The sequence below is a fragment of the Zea mays genome, chromosome 8 (assembly GCF_902167145.1).
Source record: "Zea mays cultivar B73 chromosome 8, Zm-B73-REFERENCE-NAM-5.0, whole genome shotgun sequence".
In the NCBI taxonomy this organism is placed as follows: Eukaryota; Viridiplantae; Streptophyta; class Magnoliopsida; order Poales; family Poaceae; genus Zea; species Zea mays.
This window is the reverse complement of record NC_050103.1, coordinates 21,917,290-21,939,551: the sequence shown is the minus strand read 5'-3', so window position 1 is coordinate 21,939,551 and position 22,262 is coordinate 21,917,290. Positions and strand designations below refer to the sequence as shown.

Sequence of the window (22,262 nt, the reverse complement as noted above, 5' to 3'; positions counted from 1 at the left end):
ACCAAGGAAGCGAGGCAGGGTACCACTACGAGGCCTTTACAAAGTTCCACTAGCTTCAGACTACCCGCTACAGTTTATAGGAAGCTCCAGTGCAGGAATCCCTCGTCTGACCGCCATCGCAGCAAAATCAACCCAAGGACCTCCCTACACTGACCACTCCCCTACTGCCCTTGCCCCTTTCGGGTAAGGTAGTCATCCACTAGCTTTCCTAGTTAATCAGCCAAGGGCGTCCCATTAAACCCTTGTGGTAGCACTGTTTTCCCGGGTGGTTCTCCATGTTCCCAATAACATAATAATCTTATCATGAACAGTAAAGAATAAACAGGTAATAAAAAGTATGACAATGAATGATGAATATCTCTATACCCAAAGCCACATAAAGCATAGCATGTACTACCCAAAAGTTTAGTAGTAAAACCAGTGGTGAAACAAGGTATAAAGATAGTCAAAATCTAGGGTAACCTATTGGGTCCCATCAAAATTAACCTATGCAGATCATTATGATTAATAAGAACATGAATGGGTAAAAGAAGAGATCAAGAGCATAACTTGCCTTCAACGAGCTCCTGCTCAGCAGTCTCTACCAGCTGAACCTCAGGATCATCTGTAGCTTGTTCGTCTACTCGCATCAATACAATACATACATGGTATAGCAAGAATTAACATCACATCAAACATGTAAATAAAATTCACAGTAATAATCTAGACACTAAAATGAGATCATAGGAATTGGAATTATTAATTTTGGAGTTATATATTTTAAGTTATGAATTTCCAAAGGTTTTATGCATTTAATATAGGGTTAAGTGAGGAATAAATTTTAATGTGTATTTCATGTAAAAACAGTGGTACTATTTGATAGAGAATAATATTACAAAATTATAGGAACTGGAATGGTCCAATTTGGAGTTCATATGCATTTTCTACAAATTAAACAAGTTTCTGCACTTAAATATGTACTAAAAACTATTTTGTAAATGATTTTCCTGGTTTTATTAATTATCTGGACTAGGCACTATTTTCTGGAAAGTGCAGGGGCTAAACTATAAAGATCCTGAGACTCAGAGGGCTGTTGCATTGGACGGCGGGTTGATTCTTAAGTTTTCTAGGGTCTCTTCTGCGAACTGGTAAAGTGAAGGGGTATCGGCCATGATGGGCCATCGGATCAGACCCGAACGGCCTAGATTAGGTACGTGCACTTAAGTGATCAGTTTGCAATGCGAGCCCTTGGATCGGGATCCTACGACCCATAGCCAATCCGTGGGTTGGAACGCAGAGCCAAATCTATCCGTCTGTTCCCAAACCAACGGTTCCGATTTAAAGAAATCCATCGCCGCCCTAGCACAAATCTCAAGCGCCCAACCAGGATCCAATGACCCAGGTTAGAACTCAGCCAAAAGCACACACATCCGATCCTGGCCACTGGCTTCTAATTGTATGGCCAGGAACCCTTCTCCTACCTAGCGCCCAAAGCCGACCACGGCACTCGCGCCCCCGCAAGACCGGCGGTGCCCCAACGGCGGCAAGTAACGCCACCAGCCGGCCCTGAAGCCGCAACTTCACCGATGTCCGACCCACGACCTTTCCCCCACCTCCTGGGTCCCAACCTCACAGCCAAGGAAGCACTACCGATATGAACAGGAAGCTGGCAGCGACTAGATGGAAAGAGGGGGAAGTCTCACCGAGGTCCCAGCGCTGGCGATGCTTGACTCCGGAATCCCGACACGGTAAAGACCCGACCACGCCCACTTTCCTAGCGCGCACGGAAGAACTGCTTTGCGTGCGATGACGAACCTCACCGAGGTGTGAGTCCAGCGATTCTCCCTCGTTTCCTGGTTGAATTGCGACGGCTGCCCGAGCAATCCTTCCGCTCGGCCGATGGTGTGTGCAGTTTCCACGAGACGCGCACGAGAGAGGAGTGGCGCCTTCCCTTTATCCAGCCACGACGTGGCGTGAAGGACGGCATGAGGCACGGCCAAGTTGTTGCTTCTGGGCGAGGAGAGATTCGCGGCACGCGATTTGGCGGAGAAGAGGAACAGAACCCTGGTGACTGGTCGGTGGGGTCCGGGGATCGGCGACAGAGTCACGGGGGAGTGGCATTGAGTTGCTGTCATGGGCGGGCCCGGATGACAGCGTGACTAAGTCACCGGTCAAGCGCGCGTGAGAGCCGAATGCAGTGGCCGCGCGGAAGGGAAAAACCAGTGGGCCAAAATCAGGTTCTAAAGCCCAGTTAGGTGTTTAATTCATTTCTCTTTTATATTTTTACTTTTCTCTTTTAATTTCGAATTTAAATCCCAAATTTGAATTTATAAGTGTGAAGTTCATACTTAAATCCACTGTATAATTTCAAATACCAATATGAACCTAATTTAATTAACTCTTTATTTATTTTGTAAGTATTTTCTTCTCTTGTCTCAATTCTAGAATTTCCCTTAGGATTTAAATTCTACTTTGGACTTTGGTATTTTTCTTTTCACATTTTCCTTATATTGTCACAAAATGCACACAAACAATAAAAATCCGAGCATGATGCATGATTTATTTGAGTGTTCTTTATTTGATTATTTATTTGTGAAAGTGAGGTGTTGACATGAAATGATAGATTTAGATGACACACTTGTATATAAAGGAACATAATTTCTCCTTTTAGATTTTCTTACAAAGTGGGTACTACAAGACCAGGGCAGCCTTTGGTTTCTTTTGCTCCTTTCTTTTTTAACCCTAATTTTAACTTTTTATTGGTTTGTGTTGAACCTTTGGCACCTGTAGAACATATAATCTAGAGCAAACTAGTTAGTCCAATTGTTTGTGTTGGGCAATTCTGTCGGTGTTTTGGGTCCGACCGCACACCCGTGGTTGCCCCTCGAGGTGCTTTTAGGAGTAGGACGGTGTTACTGACTGTAGCTCAATGGTTCGTGCTAGTTGCACGAGAGACAGTAGACAATGATTTACAGGTTCGGGCCGCTTTGAAGTGTGTAACACCCTACGTCCAGGCGAGAGTGCTGTATATGGTGAGTTACAAGGTAATTCTCTAGTGCGTAGGGAGTTGGGGTGGATGACTAAGTAGTGAGTTCGATCTCTTTCTGAAGGGGTACCCCCTAGGCCTTATATATTCGACCGTGGGGCAATACATGCAGATATGATAATCACGTGCACCTGAGAAATAGTGAACCGATTGAGTCTATCTTCCTATAGTTCCGCCGACCCATCCTCGCTCGGTTCCGTTGTACGGGCCTCCAGCGCGGGAAGGTCGGGTCTCTGTTGTGATTACTCGTTCGAAGTCATTGGGCCGTCTGGGCTTGCTCCGATCCAGCCTTATGTCGATCTGCTTCACTGGTCGTTCCTCCCCAGGCCCACGAAGGGATGACCTTACGATTTATTGGGCCCTTGGTAGGCCTGGGCATAAAAACCGAAAACCGAACACCGAAACCGAAAAAACCGGAACCGAAACCGAAAAAACCGGAACCAATCAAACCGTTATATTTTTCGGTTACCATTCTTCAGAAACCGAAATTTAGTTCGGTTTTCGGTTTTTAGTTCGGTTTAAACCGAAAAACCGAACTGTTAGCCCATCAGCCTATAATCCCATTTCAGCCCAAGTCTTCAGAAACGCGGCTTGCTGTCTTGGGCCTTCTCCGGCTCTCAGCCCCTCACGCTGCCTGGGCCCAGGTGCAGGCACCCTTGCTCAATCCCGTCGGCATGCAGAATAGCAATTCAGAATTCCTTGTATTATTCTATGTAGGCATGCAGCACTGGCAATCGGTCAGTAGCAATAGCACTGGCATAGCAAATTAGCAATAACAGGCGATCAGGCCTTGGAGTCGTCCGAGTGCTGGGATGGAAGCCGTGTAGGCGTGTACTATGCAGCACATAGCTATTTGTTTTTTTCGGACTACACAGCCAGCTAGCCGGCGGACAGGGTACTGAAAGTCTGAAACACAGCACAGCCTAGTTCGGTTTTTTCGGTTAAACCGAAAACCGAACCGAACTATACGGTTAACCGGAGGTCCGGTTTTTCCTTTTCTAAAGATAATTTCGGTTGACATTTTTCAAAAACCGAACTTTAAAAAAAACCGAAAAACCGAACCGAAAAATTTCGGTTAACCGAGTGCCCAGTCCTAGCCCTTGGTCCTTTCGTGAGGTTTTTATCCTTCCAGTGGTCCCGGGGGATATCTGTCCCCCACAAGCCCCCGATCTTTGGGTTGATTTTGAAATAATCGGCCCAAAGATCTTAAGCCCAGCTTGCGGTCTTTGTTTGTAACAGGAAGTACTTTCTGGGTAATCCGGTAAAAATGATTTCTTACTGTCTCCTTCTGCTTTTATCACTCGAAAATTGGTGTTCTGTCTTAGACTCTTGCTTCGGAGGTCAGCATTTCGTACTGCAGGACTTCGAACTTCATTGGGTGCACCAAAGGTGCACCCGAGCTTCGAGTGGATTTTTGAAAATAATCCGCTCGAAGGTCTTCACTTTGAGTATTATCAGAAATCACCTTCATCTTCCATTTATATTTTGTCGGAGGTCGACCTTGTATTGATCTTACCCTATGCTTTAGAGGTCAGCATTGTCTTGATCCGAGATGATGATTCGTTGGGTGCGCCAAAGGTGCACCCAATGGGTGTAGCCCCCAAGCTTCGAGTGGATTTTTGAAAATAATTCACTCGAAGATCGTCATTTTATGCCTTTTCCAGTGATCTTCTTCCCTTTTTGCCGAATGCCTTGGAGGTTAGCACTATGTTATTGATATTATGCTTTAGAAGTCAGTGTATATTTTGTCTTTGAGGCCGAGTTCGTGATCTGCTCATATCTTGCTAGGCGGTGCAATTTATTTGATCTGTGACTGATTGGACGTTCGACAGGTGACCCTTGGCTAGTCTTTGTTATCACTTCTTGCTTCAATGCTTCTGCCGATTAGACTTGTACCTTGTTGGCTATATTTGGCTTTCCTTTGATCCTTGCTGATATCTCACTTTTGTCTTGAAGTATTCATTGCACGTGCTGCACGGATGTGACAGTTTTGAAAAATATACTGGTATTTCCTGGGCGTCCCCCCACAATGGGTGTAGGCAAGGGACGGCTTGGTACACTAAGTGTTTTAGCAAAACTGTCTCTGAGTAGTAACTTGATGTGACCGCGGGTGTAATCATATCGCTCGCGCAGTTGACTGGAGTCCCAATGGGTGTTGTGTTGCGTGAAACAGCGTCAGCCGCCTGACGTGTCTTCAGACGGTTTGAATTGCATATTGAATTTTTGCGACTGTTCAGTGGCCGTGGTAGGAGGTGAGCGGTTGCCTCCTTCTTCTATAAATAGTGCTCTTGCTTCCCCGGCATTTTCACATCTCTTACTGCTCTTTGCTGCTTGCTCTCTTCTTCCTCCTTCCTTTCCACCATGGGCAAGAGTAAGAAGGGTAGCAGTTCCTCGCCTCGCTCTGGTGATAAGCGCAAACGTGAGCCGACTCCTCCCTCGAAGGACTTCGGCAACTCGGAGTACTCGGAGGAGGAGTTCTCCTCCGCGTCCGAGGGGCTCCGGCCCCCGTCTCTCCCCCGGCGTCGTCTGACGATTCAGACGACTCCCAGGGGATTGTCGCGGAGGTCTGGACCTACATCCGGGCCGTCGAGCGCGCCGGGCTCGAGGGCTCGGATGAGTCGAAGTACTCCTCGGACGAGGAGGACTCCTCAGACTCATCCGAGGAGGGCAGCAGCGGCGATGGCGGAGACGGCGACGACGACGGAGGCGATGGCGACGGCGGTGACAGTAGCGGCAGGGGCGGCGACGACAGTGGCAAGGGCGGCGACGGCAGCGGCAAGGGCAGCAGCAGGGGCAGCAGCTCGGCCAGTGGCTAGATGCCACTGGTTTTTAGATATTAGTATAGATTAGTAGTAGAAATAGTATTAGTGAAATAATGTAGTAGTAGTAGTAGTATAGAATAGTGTAATGTAATGTAGTAGTAGTAGTAGGGAAGTATCAACTCATAGCGAGTTGATTTGTAAGTTCTGTAGCTTCCCTTCATGAAGAACGATTTCATCTCCTCCTGTGTTAAATACTTCGCCTCCTGGTTAGTTTTTGAATTATTCTTCCGTTCGTTTTCTTTGCATCGTTGGTGCCTCAGAAGCAACAGCCGAGTTATTATTGACAGCGTTAGCACTTCTGAAGTAGCGTCCGAATGATGGCGGGGCCACGTCGGTGTTTTAGAAGTAACAGCCGAGTGACTAATGGTAACGTCGACGTTTTAGAGATAATAGCCGAGTGACTGACGACAACGTCGGCGTTTTAGAAGTAACAGCCGAGTGACTGACGGCAACGTCGGCGTTTTAGAAGTAACAGCCAAGTGACTGACGGCAACGTCAGCATTTTAGAAGTAACAGCCGAGTGACTGACGACAACGTCGACGTTTTAGAAGTAACAGCCGAGTGACTGACGGCAACGTCGGTATTTTAGAAGTAACAGCCGAGTGAAGTCAGGTACTGTCAGCGTTTTTAGAAACCACGACTGAGTCAATTTGGGTCGCGTCGGCCGTTTTGGAAATAACGGCCGAGTGATGACATGACACGCTGGCTTTTTTAGAAATAGCAGCTGAGTGATGACGTGGCACGCCAGTGTTTTAAAAATAACCGCTGGGTGATGACTGGCACTTTTTGGAGACGACATCTGGCCCGGGAAAACCCTATATGTACTGCACTATTCCGTGCCTCCACATTCTGTGCCCTAGTTCTTGCTTTCCTGCATCTAGATCCTCTCTGCCGATTTGCAATTCTGCTTCCGCTCTGCTCGCCGGCGAAGTTGAGATGGCGCCTAAGCGGAAAGCTTTGAGTTTGTCCGCTGCTGTCATTCCCCCCATCGATCCCAACAGTCAGTTGCCTTTCACAGGTAACCATATGTCTGTTGTTTCTGAGTCTGACCTTCTCCATCTTGTGTCCATCGGAGTTCTTCCTCCGAAAGAACTCTGTTCCTGGCGGATCTGCTGTGGGGTCACTGTTCCACCAGAAGACACCCATGAATCTGTTGTTTATGTTCCATTCCTCCTCCGCGGCCTTGCTCTTCCTATTTCTCCCTTTTTCCGTGGTCTCCTTGATTTCTATCACCTGAATCTGACCCATCTGAACCCCAATTCCATTCTGCAAATCTCTATCTTTGTTCATTTATGTGAGGCTTTTCTTGGCGTTCTGCCGCACTTTGGCCTGTGGAAATATTTGTATCACTGTCGGCCTGGGATGGCCAGAGGGCAGCACCAACTGGTAGGGGGCGCGAGCTTGGAGATGCGCCGTGGGAGGAAGACTGATTACCTTGACATCCCACTTAAAGACAGCATCAAAGGATGGCGCTTAGAGTGGTTTATCATGGAGAATCATGGGAATTCCCTCCCACCACGGTCAGGGAGACAACCGGATGTCCGCACTCCGAGTTGGACTGAATCCCCCACAGACCAAGAGGTGGCTGAGGCAGGGGCTCTGTTAGCTGAAGTTGGATTGTTGAAGGAGAGAGGTTTGACTGCAGAGGCTGTGGTTGCTGACTTTGTCTTCAAGAATATTCAGCCGCTGAAGGACAGGGCGCACCCGGCCTATCTGTACCGAGGCCTGACTGACTCAACCCGGGTTACCAACAGAAAAATTCCTGCTGTGGATTTGGTGAGCCGACTTGAAATGATACTCAGAGGCAAAGTATCGAATGTAGGCGCCCCTGTTGCGTATTCGGCCTGGAACCTGCCTCCTTCTAAGGCCTTCACTCATTTTGTGTCAAATCCTCCTGCTGGTGATGGCGGTTTGGGCTTTAGAGTGCGACCCTCTGCCGAAGAAGTTAGTGCTTTGGTTGCTTCGCTTGAAGAAATTCCTGACGATGAACGACAGGTTCATTTCGAGGTGCCTTTGGATCCTAGTGATGCAGAGATAGGTGCCATGCTGGATATGTTGGCTGGGGATTCTTCTGATGCTGCTCCTGCTGAAACATTGGTGGTGGTGCCCATCCCTGAAGCTGACAAAGCCTTGGATGCTCAGAAGCCTGTTAATGTTCGTCCAAAACGTTCTCACCGAGTTGATCAAGCCTCTTTTCCTGCTGAGGGGGAGAAAAAGAAGAAGAGACGTCTTCGTCGAGTGTGTAGCTTGGATCAAGGTGCCGGTCCTTCTGCTCCTGTTGCTGAGGAAGTGCCAGTTTCTGAATTTGCTGAAGCTGATCCCAATGGGTGTGACCCGTCTGACGCTGATCCCAATGGGTGTGTTGTCCATCTTGTTGATGATGATGGTGAAGAAGAAGACGAAATCCCTCTGATTCGGAAGAACAGCTGTCGTTACACTGCCAGTGGGGAAAGTAGCGGTGTTCCTTCTCCGGCCTTGTCTGCCCTCATTGGTCTGCAAGAATTATCTATGGCGAACTTTGATCAGACTCTCGAGGACATGATTCCAGAAGATCTGCTATCAGAACCGGCAGATGGTGGCGCGATGGATGTTTGTATTGATGTGCTCGACGCCGGGTTGGGGTCCTCCCGGGCAGCGTCCCGCGCCTCATCGACCTTGGAGCGCAGTCTTGAGGGTCAGGAGGCTGGTTTGGATTCCCCTGCTCCCGTGGAAGTGACCGAGGGACCTTCAGCCTTAGAGGCGGCTGCTGCAGAGGACTCGGCCCTCAATGACGGTGCTGGCCTTTACCCAGCCCCCGAGGGTGCTGCCGGGGATGATCCGGCTCGGATGGATAGTGCAAGTTACTACCCAGCCCCCGAGGGTGCTGTCGGAGATGATCCAGCTCGGATGGGTAGTGCAAGCTATGATCCAGCCCCCGAGGGTGTCCGAGCGGGTTCTCCCTCTTGCACTTCCATGGATGTTCACGTAGGGTCTTCTCCTCCACACTCCGGTTGCATGGTGACAGCCCAAGCCTTTGGTCAAGGCGTCGCTTTAGAGGCCAGCGTACCTGATGACAAGGTTTTGGGTTCTGCTGATGTCACTGAATTGGTCCCTGCTGAATCGTTGCAAGTTGCTCCGGGTGGTGATCCTTTGCCGAGCCATCAGTTGATCTCTCACGATTTGGGAGTCGCTTCCTTCTTCTCCAACTTCCAGGTATTTTGGTTTCTTTTGGTCTGACTTTTACCCAAGCAGATAATTATTCTCATGCTCGTCTGCTTTTTGATGCCAGGCATTGGTCGACGAGATGTCTAGTCGGTTGAGGTTGCAAGGTGCTTCCGTCCCGGAAGGAGCTTTGTCTCTGGCGCGTTGGAATCCGGTGCTGCTTCAGCGGCGTGTTTCTGATTTAGAGGCGGCGAATGCTGGTCAGTGCTCTTCTGCTTCCTCCTAGCTACCTTATCAAATTGCTTCTTATTTTAACACCTTTGCTTGACTGCTTCTCGCCAGATATGACTCGGCAGTATTCTGCTCTTGAGGAAAAACGCTCTCAAGATCAAGCTGAACTGGTCCGGCGGTGTTCTGATCTTGAGGAAAAGTATTCCCAAAGTCAGACAGAGCTGGCCCAGGTCTCTGCTTCTCTGAATGATGCCAACACGCTGAACTCTATTCTCCACGCTCAGCTTGACTCTGAGAAGGTGACTTGTGAATCCGGGCTTTGTTTTGATGTGCTTTTATTGCTTGCTTGACGTTTGAAAAAGCTGATTCTTGCTTGCAGGAAGAAAAACATGCCCTTGTTACTTCTCGTGACAATCTTGACAGGCTATACCGTGACTCTAGCAACTCGCTGACCATCTTCGAGAGGAGTCATCGCTTCACCAGGGAGGAGTTAGACAATCTTCGTTATAAGCTGCAAGAATCCTTGGATGATGTGATTCGCCTCAGGGAGTTGATATCAGCCAAAGATGTTGTCATCAAGAATCTGCGTGCTTCCAAGAAATCTGTTGCCCAGGAGCTGGAGGCTGCTCAGTTGGCTATCAAGGTTGCTGAAGAGACTTCCGCTACTCTGAGGGCCCAGCGCGATAAAGCTATGGATAAAGCTATTCGCGCGGGGCGGATTCTGATGAGGAGACCTGGTGTGGTTGTCCCAGACGACATAGTGGCAGATGTGAACGCTGCTCCTGATTCCTCTAGCCGTCCTTCTTCGTCGGTCGCTCCTGAGAAGGATGTTGCAGGATAGAAAAACACTGTATGCTTTGAGCGCGCGGTTAACGTGCTCGGATATTTTGTTAGAGGACACCTTCTTAGTATTGAATATACTATCATTCTCCTATTGTTTAGAATTCAACAATATCTATATTTGTAGAAGTAAAATGCAGCGTGATGGTTTCGAGATTTCTTCGTGGGACATAGAGGCCGCCCCTGGATGAGTAACCATATACGCGCTGAGTGTGCTGCACCAGTCTGAGCTAGAATTAACTCAGACCAATTGCTCCGTTAGTGTGGTTTAGTGGTCATCTTGAGTTAAGCAAGCGTGAGCGTGTTGCTCCGTCTTAAGTCGTCGCCAACTTAAGCTGATTGCTCCTATTGACAGGGTATAGTGGTCACCCTGGATTAAGTACGCGCGAGCATGTGGCACCGCCTTAAGTCGTTGCCGACTTAAGCCGATTGCTCCGTTAGCAGGGCATAGTGGTCACCCCGAGTTAAGTAAGCGTGAGCATGTTGCACCGTCTTAAGTCGTTGCCGACTTAAGCCGATTGCTCCATTAGCAAGGCATAGTGGTCACCCCGAGTTAAGTAAGCGTGAGCATGTTGCACCGTCTTAAATTGTTGCCGACTTAAGCTGATTGCTCCGTTAGCAGGGCATAGTGGTCACCCCGAGTTAAGTAAGCGTGAGCATGTTGCACCGTCTTAAGTTGTTGCCGACTTAAGCCGATTGCTCCGTTAGCAGGGCATAGTGGTCACCCCGAGTTAAGTAAGCGTGAGCATGTTGCATCGTCTTAAGTCGTTGTCGACTTAAGCCGATTGCTCCGTCAGCAGGGCATAGTGGTCACCCTGAGTTTAAGTAAGAATGTAGGTCGACAATGAACGATTTGAGCGCTCTCGAAGCCTTCTTATTGATGATATATTTCCCAGTTTTACAGAGTACATTGTCGTCCCAATAGCTTTTGGAACACAGATAGGGGTAAAACTTCCTGAGGTGTTCTATGTTCCATGAGTTCCCGATTCCCGTCCCATCCATCTGAGTGAGATGATACGATCCCGGCCGAGTGACTTCTGCTACTATGAATGGTCCTTCCCATAGAGGTGACAACTTGTGCCGCCCCTCCCCTGTTAGAATTCGGCGGAGGACGAGATCTCCTACTGCGAAGGATCGATGTCTCATGGTCTTATCGTGATAACGCCTCAGGGTTTGCTGGTACCGTGCTGATTGAATTACTGTGTTCAGCCGTTCTTCTTCGAGTACATCAACATCCTCCAGCCTAGTAGCCTCGGCTTCTGCTATGTTTTCAAAGATCAACCTTGGCGCCCCAAACTTGAGATCAGCAGGTAGCATGGCCTCTGAACCATAGACCATGAAGAAAGGGGTATTTCCATACAGAGCTCGACTGGGTTGAGTTCTTAAGCTCCAAACGACATAGGGCAGCTCCCTTATCCATTTTCCTGTGAACTTTTCATTTTTATCGAAGACTTTTTTCCTGAGGGCCTCCAATATCATCCTGTTAGCTCTTTCAACCTGCTCGTTGGCTCTTGGGTGTGCCACCGAAGCATATTTGATCTGAATGCTCTTCTGCTCACAGAAATCAAAGAACTCTGAACTTGTGAAGTTGGATCCCAAGTCAGTTATGATACTATTCGGTATTCCAAATCTGAATATTATGTCTTGTATGAATTCCACTGCCTTGGCTGAAGTTAAGGAAACAATGGGTTTGAACTCTATCCATTTAGTGAATTTGTCGATAGCCACCAGCACATGAGTGTATCCTCCCTGAGCTTTCTTGAAAGGTCCAATCATATCCAATCCCCAGCACGCAAACAGCCAAGTTATGGGTATCGTTTGCAGTTGCTGTGCTGGTAGATGCTGCTGTTTTGACAGGTACTGGTAGGCTTCGCACCTTTGGACTAACTCGGCTGCGTCACTCTTCGCTGTTGGTCAATAGAAACCTGACCTGAAGACCTTCCCAACTAGGGTTCTGGATGCTGCGTGTACTCCACATTGCCCGGCATGGACCTCGCCCAGAAGTTGCTTTCCAGTAGCTGAGAGAATGCATTTCATGAGGACTCCTGATGCACCCCTTCTGTATAGTGTTTCCCCAATGAGTGTATAGTGAGCAGACTGTCGAGCAATGCGCTCGGCTGCATTTTTGTCGTTTGGCTCCTCCTCATTTTTTATATATCTGATGATCGACCTCCTCCAGTCATCAGAATCCGACTCTGGTTGGCTCAAAGTATTACATTCTTCTGCCTGATCCGGTGAGATGCTTGGGTGTGGTATTTCTTAGACAAAGACTCCAGGCGGGACCTGAGTCCGACTGGATCCTAGCTTGGACAACGCGTCAGCCGCCGTGTTTCGATCTCTCTCCACATGGTGAAATTCCAAACCTTCAAATCTATCTTCTAATTTTCAGACGGCAGTGCAGTATTTTCCCATGGAATCGTTCGAACAATCCCATTCTTTGTTTATCTGACTTATGACTACCATAGAGTCCCCGTATACCATCAATCTCTTGATGCCCAGTGATATGGCAATGTTTAGTCAGTGAATCAGAGCTTCATATTCTGCTGCATTGTTAGAGGCTGGAAATAACAACTGTAGGGCATATCTGAGGTGTTCGCCTCTAGGTGCAGTAAAGAGGATCCCCGCGCCCGCTCCCTGCAGCTTTAATGAGCCATCAAAATACATTCGCCATACTTCTGCAGTTTCTGGATTATCTGGTACTTGTTGCTCGGTCCACTCCGACATAAAGTCAACCAGTGCTTGAGTTTTAATGGCGGTGCGAGGTCGAAATTCAATGTCATGAGATCCCAGCTCGCAGGCCCATTTGGCTATTCTCCCGATGGCTTCTTTGTTGTGAAGGATATCCCCTATTGGAAAACCAGTGACTACTACGACTTTGTGGTCGTCAAAGTAGTGACGGAGCTTGCGTGCCGTTAGAAGTACTGCATATAATAGCTTCTGAACTTGAGGTTATTTTTTCTTCGAGGGACCCAGAACTTCGCTGATGAAATAAACAGGATGTTGCACTGGATAAGCATGTCCTTCTTCTACTCGCTCGACTACCAACGCGGTGCTCACCACGTGAGTCGTGCAAGAGATATATAGCAGCAAATCTTCAGCTGGTTGAGTCGACGTGGCCCGTCGCGGCGGTTTCAGCACTGGCGGCGTCGTTAAGAACTTTTTCAATGCGTCTAGGGCTTCCTGTGCTTCTAAAGTCCACTGAAACTTGTCCACCTTTTTGAGTAACTTATAAAATGGTAGGCCTTTTTCTCCCAGCCTGGATATGAATCTGCTTAGGGCCGCCATACATCCGGTAAGCCTTTGAACCTTCTTCTGTGATCACGGTGCCTCCATCCTCATGATAGCTTCGATCTTTTCTGGATTAGCTTCAATTCCACGGTGGCTGACGATAAACCCGAGTAATTTTCCTGCTGGTACCCTGAAAACACACTTTTCGGGATTAAGCTTCCATCTATATCGACGCAGACTGTTGAAAACCAGCTGTAGATCTTCGATGAAATTTTCCGAATTTTCTGTTTTGATTACCATGTCGTCCACATAAGCTTCCACACGCTTGCCCCAGTGATCGGCTAAGCATGTTTGAATAGCTCTCTGATAAGTCGCTCCAGCGTTTTTGAGGCCGAACGACATGGAGATATAGCAGAAAGCACCGAATGGAGTGATGAACGCCGTTTTTTCCTCGTCTTCTTTCGCCAGGCTAATCTGGTGATATCCAGAGTAGCAATCCAAGAAGGACAACATAGAACATCCAGCGGTGGAATCTACCACCTGATCTATCCTAGGGAGCCCGAAGGGATCCTTCGGACAATGTTTGTTGAGATCCGTATAGTCGACGCACATGCGCCAATCCACCTTATTCTTTTTGAGTACAAGAACAGGGTTAGCCAGCCACTCGGGATGTAACACTTCTCTAATAAACCCAGTCGTGACCAAGTGAGCCAGCTCAGCGCGAATGGCTTCTCTCTTGTCGGGCGTGAAACGACGTAATTTTTGCCGAATCGGCCTCGCCTGGGGGTAGACCTTCAGTTTGTGCTCGGCCAGTTCTCTCGGGACTCCCGGCATAACCGCAGGTTGCCATGCGAATACATCTCGGTTATCTTGCAGGAACCAGACGAGCACGCTTTCCTATTTGTCATCCAGGCTGGAGCTGATGATGGCAGTCTTGCGTTCATCAGCGAACCCGAGGTTGATCCTTTTAGTTTCTTCAGTCGGCCGCATAGAGGTCACAGCTTGAGCCTCGTTCACGGGTACCGTGAGGTCTTCTTCAAGCTTAGAGTTTGCCTGCACAGAAGAAGTCGCCGACGGTTTGGTGGTGAGGGCCGCCTGGATGGCCACTCGTAAACATTCTGCGGCGCCTTGGAAGTCAGCGCGCACAGTTATGATCCCTTGTGGTCCTGGCATCTTCAGTATCATGTATGTGTAATGTGGAATGGCCATGAATTTCGCTAGCCCAGGCCTCCCGATGATGGCGTTGTATCCGCAGTCGAAGTTTGCCACCTCGAACCTCAGGTACTCGGTTCTGTAGTTTTCCGGGGTCCCGAAGGTGACCGGCATGTAGATGTGGCCCAGCGGATATTCTCCTTCAGTCGGCACGATGCCGAAGAAGGGTGTGTCCGACTCATGGAGCTCTTTGAGGTGAACTCCTAGCCCTTGGAGCGTTCGGGGGAAGGTGACGTTGATGCTGCTCCCCCCGTCCACTAATACCTTCTTCACCCTGCTCTCTCGGATCATCGGATCGACGAGGAGTGGGTATTTGCCTGGGTAATTGAAGTTAAGCCACTGATCTGCCCAAGTGAAGGTGATCGAGTGCTCCGACCATCGGTACGGAGCGGGAGGACCAATGGTCGCCACCAGTATTTGGCGATTGTTGAGCTTTTGTTGTATCTTGTTCTCCTGCAATCCGTGTCCACCGAAAATGACGTTGACCTCTCTGTTGACATGTGGGAAGGCTTTTCCTTCTCTCTCCTCCTGTGGTTGGGGTTGTCGCGGTTCTCCTGGTCCTCCCCGCGGCGGAGGAGGGGGTAGAGGTTGGAAGGGTCGGCCGTGCCCGACGGAGTGCTTGAATTCTCTGCAGTTCCAAAGGGTGTGGCGCATGTCTTTGTGGTACGGGCACTGGGCGTCGAGGATGTCGTCCAGCGTGCGTTCGCCTCCCCGAGGTCCTCCTCGGGCGCGAGAGGCGGGCGGTCCGGCAGCATGGACCTCTTCGCGAGGCCTCTTCTCCCAACGCTTGTCGGGCTGTTGGTTCGCGTTGCGTCGCGGTGCTGCAAGGGCCGGCTTCGTTCCTCCGATGAGGTCCCGAGCTCGCTCGTCGGCGGTGATATAGAGGTCGGCTTCCCAGAATAGATGTTCAGAGGTAGTCGGCGCCTTCTGCAGTACGGTTCGGACGAAGGCTGAGTCATTGGATCCCCGGTAGAAATCTTCGATCACCGCCGCTTCAACGACCTCGGGGATACGATTTCTCATGGTCTGGAATCTTTTGAGGTACGACCGGAGAGTTTCGTCCCCCCGGCGCTTGATGGATTTGAGGTCCCATGGTTGCGCCGGCTTGTCGGAGAGGGACTGGAAGTTGGCGATGAAGCGTCGGCTGAAATCGCTCCAGTCATCGATGCAATGTCGTGGTACGTGTCGCAGCCATTGCAGTGCATCTTGCCTGAGGACGATGGGCAAGTACGCGGTCATCACGTCCTCGGTTGCTCCGGCGGCTCGGGCAGCGGTGGTGTAGACGGCCAGCCAGCCTCCCGGATCCTGCTTAGGTTCATATTTGTCAACGTTGGATACCTTGAAGTTAGGAGGCCATTGAATGGCTCTGAGGCACGGAGTAAGTGCCGACACCCCACACGTGTCCTCCTGCCGTCGGGGATGATGTCTGTCCCAGGGAGGGGAGTGGTTGTCGTGGTGCTTTGATCGTCCCCAGGTGGTGCCACCGGTCGAAGCCGTTGCCGATTCGGTCCTGGTGGCCTGACTCCGGGATGGGACGCCGTGGTCCCTGTCGTATTCTTCCCGGCGACGGATCTCGCTCTCATGTCGTCGTTCGCGTGAAGCGTTGATGGAGCTCCGTGCATCCCGCCGACTGTTGATGGCATGTCGTAGATCATTCGACGGATGTGCGAGAGGCAGAAGATGGTTGGCTGCTCGAGTGAACAGTCGCCGGTAGCCCTCGGCATCAGGAGTCCGAGGGAGACCGTCAGCTATCCGAGCCAGTACTCCGCCGACTTCACTCGGCGTGTTCAAGGCTCGGGCAAAGTCGGGGTTCAGGTTGCGCCCAAAAAGGGGATTTTCCCAACGTTGCTTTGTTTCCTGTTCGGCCTGTTCTTGAGCTCGCCAGCGATCGCGTCGTCGGGAATTCCTCCTTTCCCGGAAGACACGCTCTTCCGGGGTTTCTCCCATCTCTGAGGCCTCGTCTCGCGACACAGGCTGCGCCGGGTCCCGCTCTCCGGCCTCGTGATGTCTCCGGATATTTCGGCGTCGGTTCGTTCGTCGGCGGGATTCCCGCTGAGGAGGTTCCTCTTCGGGTATAGTTGGCTCGTCGTCGGAGATGGGGGCGACTCCACTCTCCCGATGAAGAGGACGTCGGGGTAGAATGGTGTAGCTGTCGTGACGATCTTCTTTCTGTTCTCCTTTGAGGACGGAGGCGTAGAAAGAACAACTTGCTTCCTCCCGATTTTATTTGTTTCTTTCTTTTTTGTGATTTGTGTCTATTCTTTCGTCGGAGAGGTAGACAATGGAGTTTTCCGGGTTAGCGGGCCTCGAGCCTCTGTCCTGCCGGAAGCGATCTTTTTTCGGAGCATTGGAGGTTGCGCCTTTTCCTGCTTTTCCCCAATTTTCCTGGAGATTTTTGAGGAAGGTCTTCTCTCCGTCGGGTCCGCAATGCGATGCAGAGTTCCCTCCTCATCCGCTACAGATGAGATGGTTCCGAAGCAGAATGTGGACCCAGGGCGGAAGACGATCTTGTGCAGGAAGGTGACGGCCATTGAGCTAGCTTGGATCGACGACACACCCCCTACCTGGCGCGCCAGCTGTCGGTGTTTTGGGTCCGACCGCACACCCGGGGTTGCCCCTCGAGGTGCTTTTAGGAGTAGGACGGTGTTACCGACTGTAGCTCAATGGTTCGTGCTAGTTGCACGAGAGACAGTAGACAATGATTTACAGGTTCGGGCCGCTTTGAAGTGCGTAACACCCTACGTCCTGGCGAGAGTGTTGTATATAGTGAGTTACAAGGTGATTCTCTAGTGCGTAGGGAGTTGGGGTGGATGACTAAGTAGTGAGTTCGATCTCTTTCTAAAGGGGTGCCCCCTAGGCCTTATATATTCGACCATGGGGCAATACATACAGATATGATAATCACGTGCACCTGAGAAATAGTGAACCGATTGAGTCTATCTTCCTATAGTTCCGCCGACCCATCCTCGCTCGGTTCCGTTGTACGGGCCTCCAGCGCGGGAAGGTCGGGTCTCTGTTGTGATTACTCGTTCGAAGTCATTGGGCCGTCTGGGCTTGCTCCGGTCCAGCCTTATGTCGATCTGCTTCACTGGTCGTTCCTCCCCAGGCCCACGAAGGGATGACCTTACGATTTATTGGGCCCTTGGTCTTTTCGTGAGGTCTTTTATCCTTCCAGTGGACCCAGGGGATATCTGTCCCCCACAAATTCAACCACCAAAATTATTTAGGAAAAAGGTTTGACCCTATTTCCCTTTCACAATGGCAACAAGTCAACAACATATGTTTAAGCTGGTTTCATCCTTCCTATCAGCTCTACTGGCTTCCTCTCACTCTTCACTGCTATTTTTTAAATTGGAAGATAATAGACAAAAGAAATTGAAGCACATTCACTGATCTCTTATTTGAAGACCATAAAGCAAAGTTCCAAAAAACAAAAAGAAACATTGAGTTGCCTTCACTAGGCTCCTCTTGAGAAAATACAAGGTAAACATATTTGGCAATTGTAATATATGTTGTACAGTGCGAATGATGTCCAGCTTTTTTATTTGGAGCCATAATTATTAAAGGCTACGTGTATTGTTATATATTGGCATTGATAAACTTTTATATTCTCTTTATAGCAACAATTTTCTGTGGAGCTGCGCTTATTCAGTTAACCACTTTTACAGGTATTATCTTCCTCTTCCAAAGTTCATCTAAAAAATAGTACTCGGTTTACTCGAGAACATTTATAATTATGTACTCTTTTAACATGTGCTAATCATACTCACTATAATTTCCATTGTTCCATGCCACTTTAATGTTGTCCAGCAAAGTATGTATTTTTACAGAAAGACGTTTACCTCCATGCACTATTTTATTTGTAGAGGTATGTTTTGGTTAACAAACCAAAAAAAAAGTACTCAAATTTGTTATATCTCTTTACATCAGCCATTTCCATAGAGCTATATGTTGTACGTGAAAAAAAACATACGCATATTAAAAATATGCAGTTCACATGTCGATAACTGATTACCATCATCTATTAATAATGTTGCTGCGACAAACTAAAAAAAGGTACTCATGGATTTATTATATCTCTTTACATCGACCATTTTCATAGAGCTATGATGTACGTGCAAAAAAATATACACAAACTGTTCTATACATATTAAAAACTAGATCAGTACCCGTGCGTTGCAACGGGAACATATAATACCATGATAACTTATATACAAAATGTGTCTTATATTATTATAAGAAAATATTTCATAATCCATTTGTGATCCTAGCCATACATAAATTTTGTTATTTTAATTTAGTTGTTTCACTACTATATTGCAACCATCAGTATCATGCAGACTTCGATATATGTCATGATTTGCATGATCTCATCATTGGAAAGCACGTGCCACACCTGCCGGTAGAAGTTCCGTCGTACATCGTTAGTCATCAGGCACGCACCACCATACACGCTTGCTTAAACAAAAAATGCAAGTGTGTGTTTGCGAAGAGAATTAAAGGCAGGCCGGCACAAAAGCTACCCCGACGATGGCGAGTGATCATTGTTGTCGGTCCACCTCTGCTCACCTCCGGTGTCGAGATGACGCCACAATCCTTGATATAATAGTCGTCGAACGCGCGTGATATGGTGAGTACCGATCACTCTTGGCTAGGCTGCCAAATGAAGTGCACCCCGGGCTCATCAGCGAGGTAGTACACCTGGTCGTTGCACCACCGGATGTGCTACTCCTCTACATACATCTTGTTCGAGGACACTCACACAACAACAACAATGGTCGCCATTCCAGCGCACAAGAATTCATGGCCGGTCAGTAGCGACTTACGTGGCAGGTTAGGCTTCAGGTGGATGATGAGCTAGACGGCGTGATGACGTCGTCGTAGGTTGCGGTGCCCAGAACAACCCGAGAGTCGTCGACATTGGCGACGACCATGAGGTCCCCATGTTTGACGATGGACAGCGCGGTGCAGCCGCTCTGGACCGCGTCCAAGCGGCGGCTGCGTCGGAGCTGCCGTACACAGCGGCGCATGGGCCATGTAGGACTGCTTCCAGAGGTCGAACTGGTAGTCGCCAAGTTTCTTCTCGTCGTCAGTGAGCGACGCCAACGCGAGCGCCTCGTGCTAGTGGTGTTTGTTCGGAGTTTCCAAGTAAGAAACATGGATTCATCTTTGGCATTGGTTTATGAAAATGATTTATAAGTTAGATCCATGGAAAAATATTACGGAGAATAAATGTTACACATGCAAAAAAAGTATTTAAGTTGAAAACATTCTTCAAACAAAAAAAATTGCATGCAAGGCTCTTCTTTAAATATTACTCCCTCAATCCAAAAATATAATTTAATAATCTCGGTGATACTTATCTACTACTACACATTGTGCAAGGGTAGCAGGTGGGCTTCGGGAGAGATGTAGTATATGGTTTTACTATAATAGATGTAGACATAAATACACATGTGGTGTAGTGGTAGCTACAAACACATTTACTTGAGGGGTCGCGGGTTTGAATCCCCTTGGAGCCTGTTTTTTTAATTTAATTTTAGTTAGGTGTGGGATGCACGTGGGAATGAGAATGGACTTTGTAGGAGGGGGGATGAGAAAGACACGTGATAGCCGTGAGGGCGGAATAGGAATGGCAGAACACGGAATGGGGCAGCCTACCCCTTACCGTCTTAATAGGTAGTAGAGATATGTAGTTCACATGTGGATAACTGATTACCGTGGTCTATTAATAATGTTGCTGCGACGTCAATTGTGTTCGTGAACTTTTTTTTCTTTGCTTTGCAACCCGCATTTCAAACTTTAGAGCAGACATCTCCAACTGCCCAACAGAGCTTATCCCTATCACATCTCCATATTGTTTATGATTTATGATTTCGTATACGATCAAGCGTTTCTGTTTATTTTATCGATTATTGAAACTATGCTGTGGCTGAATTAAAACATGACACTACTATCACCTGTGTTGACTGAACAAGATAAATTAGAACTTGGTGGATCCAATAAATGGATGTCAGGTATCAGTGAAGGAAATATAAGGACAAGTGCTAACGAAGCAGACAATGAACCTTTTTAGATAGTACCTAAAGCATATATGTATGATTATTATATATTACTAATGCTAAAGCATATATATGCATGATTATTATATATCACTACTCAGCTCCACACAGTGCATGTCCTACACCTGGTGACGCAGAACACAAATCTCACATTTCAGAATTAATAATTAACGAGTTATACGGTACACTACATGCTCAAGCTACACGGTTAAGGATCACACATCTATGCAGTATTGAGGTGCACCAGACCTTTTTTGCTAAGCCAATGACAATCCATATTTACTTTTTCCAATCTAAGTTCACTCCTCTTTTACCTACAATAAAGTCATAGTTAATTAGATCCTATGTTCTTATGTTCTTATGTTCTTATGAGCCAAATAAAGTTGACTGTGTATGACTTATATTTTTTTTAATTTGGTTGGACCAAAACTTTGTCTATCTATGCTGACCAAGATATAATGTAACTGAAGACATGTTGAACTAACATCTTTTCCACAGATTTCCCTATGATCCTATTAACTGTTTTGGGCTTTGTTTAGACGTGTAAATTACATAACCTGCATTATCATATTTTAAATTTTATTATCTTTCTTCTCTATGTAAATATAGTCTAGAATAAAATTTTACATCGCGTGTAGGACGCGTGGCATCCACTAGTAAATATATTAAACGGCTGCTGAATAGAGTGCAACGACGCCGTCCATGTCGCCTAAACTATTTTCCCTCGTATGATACCAAATATACAGGATTGAAGGTGGACAAATCGTGAATGAGCGACCTGTCGGTCTGATTGCCTGATCTACGAACCTGCTTTGGTGACACGAGACGTGGCTAGCGCATGACTGTCTGAGCTGCACGCGCGGCGCCCATGCTTCCGGCACCTGTTTTTTCTCTTTTTTAAACCGTTTAATAAATAGGAATTTCTAGACATTAAAAAAGTGGAACGATCCAACCGTATGGGCCCATATAAGTTCCAAGACATGCTACTTTTCGCACGATAATCACTGACTCAAAAAATACAGTGGCAACATTATTTTTAAAAAACAAATTGGCATTTACAATGACCGCTTCTATTGATATAATAGAAATTACGGCAAGCAGTCAACACTTGAAGCATAGGCGTCTCTACAAGGTATGTCCGAGATGTCTATACCCTGTAGTCCGAACTAATACTATGATATATTATATGTAAAACAAAAAATACATTTAATTGACATATCACTTCCACGTACACTTCTCTATCTGCCATATATGTTTAAACTTAGTGAGAGAATTTTTTACGATAATTTTAGTAAAAAAATTATAGAATATATATGATAGAACGATAGGTAATGATCTTTTGAATGATTGTTGTTGTCTTAATCATTCACTTCTTCAAAATCGTTTAAAAGGGCAGTGTTGTGACAATTGTTTAAAATATGTTACTAATTTTTCACATTAACGTCTTTTTTAAGAACAAGTCACTAACTACTGTGCATATGTGATATCTATTATAAAATGCGTCACTAGCAAAAATATGGCAATAACTCAGTGACGTCTTTTATTTTACGTGTATCTACTGTGATTTGTTTAGAGACATGTATATATAAACACATCACTGAATTCAGACGTCAAATCTATTTAGTGACATATTATTATAAACATGTCACAACTTTAAATGTTATATATGTTTAGTGACATATATTTGAATATATATATATA

The 22,262-nt window shown here is 47.4% G+C and overlaps 1 protein-coding gene across 1 annotated transcript; it reads left to right on the top strand.

Moving 5' to 3' along the window:
* The first annotated feature begins 8,841 nt into the window (after positions 1 to 8,841).
* LOC109941715 (uncharacterized) lies at positions 8,842 to 10,060 on the top strand. The gene is made up of 4 exons (XM_020542923.1): positions 8,842 to 9,039; positions 9,116 to 9,248; positions 9,331 to 9,518; positions 9,599 to 10,060. Exons 1-4 carry the CDS (start codon positions 8,842 to 8,844, stop codon positions 10,058 to 10,060), a joined length of 981 nt encoding a protein of 326 aa, XP_020398512.1.
* The last annotated feature ends 12,202 nt before the right edge of the window (positions 10,061 to 22,262 follow it).

What these genes read in the sequence shown, in the direction of transcription:
- LOC109941715 (XM_020542923.1), top strand. Translation starts at nt 8,842, where the DNA reads ATGGTGACAGCCCAAGCCTTTGGTCAAGGCGTCGCTTTAGAGGCCAGC. An exon ending in CCTTCTTCTCCAACTTCCAG is followed by an intron (nt 9,040 to 9,115) that starts GTATTTTGGTTT and finishes TTTTGATGCCAG; the next exon opens with GCATTGGTCGACGAGATGTC. An exon ending in TTTAGAGGCGGCGAATGCTG is followed by an intron (nt 9,249 to 9,330) that starts GTCAGTGCTCTT and finishes GCTTCTCGCCAG; the next exon opens with ATATGACTCGGCAGTATTCT.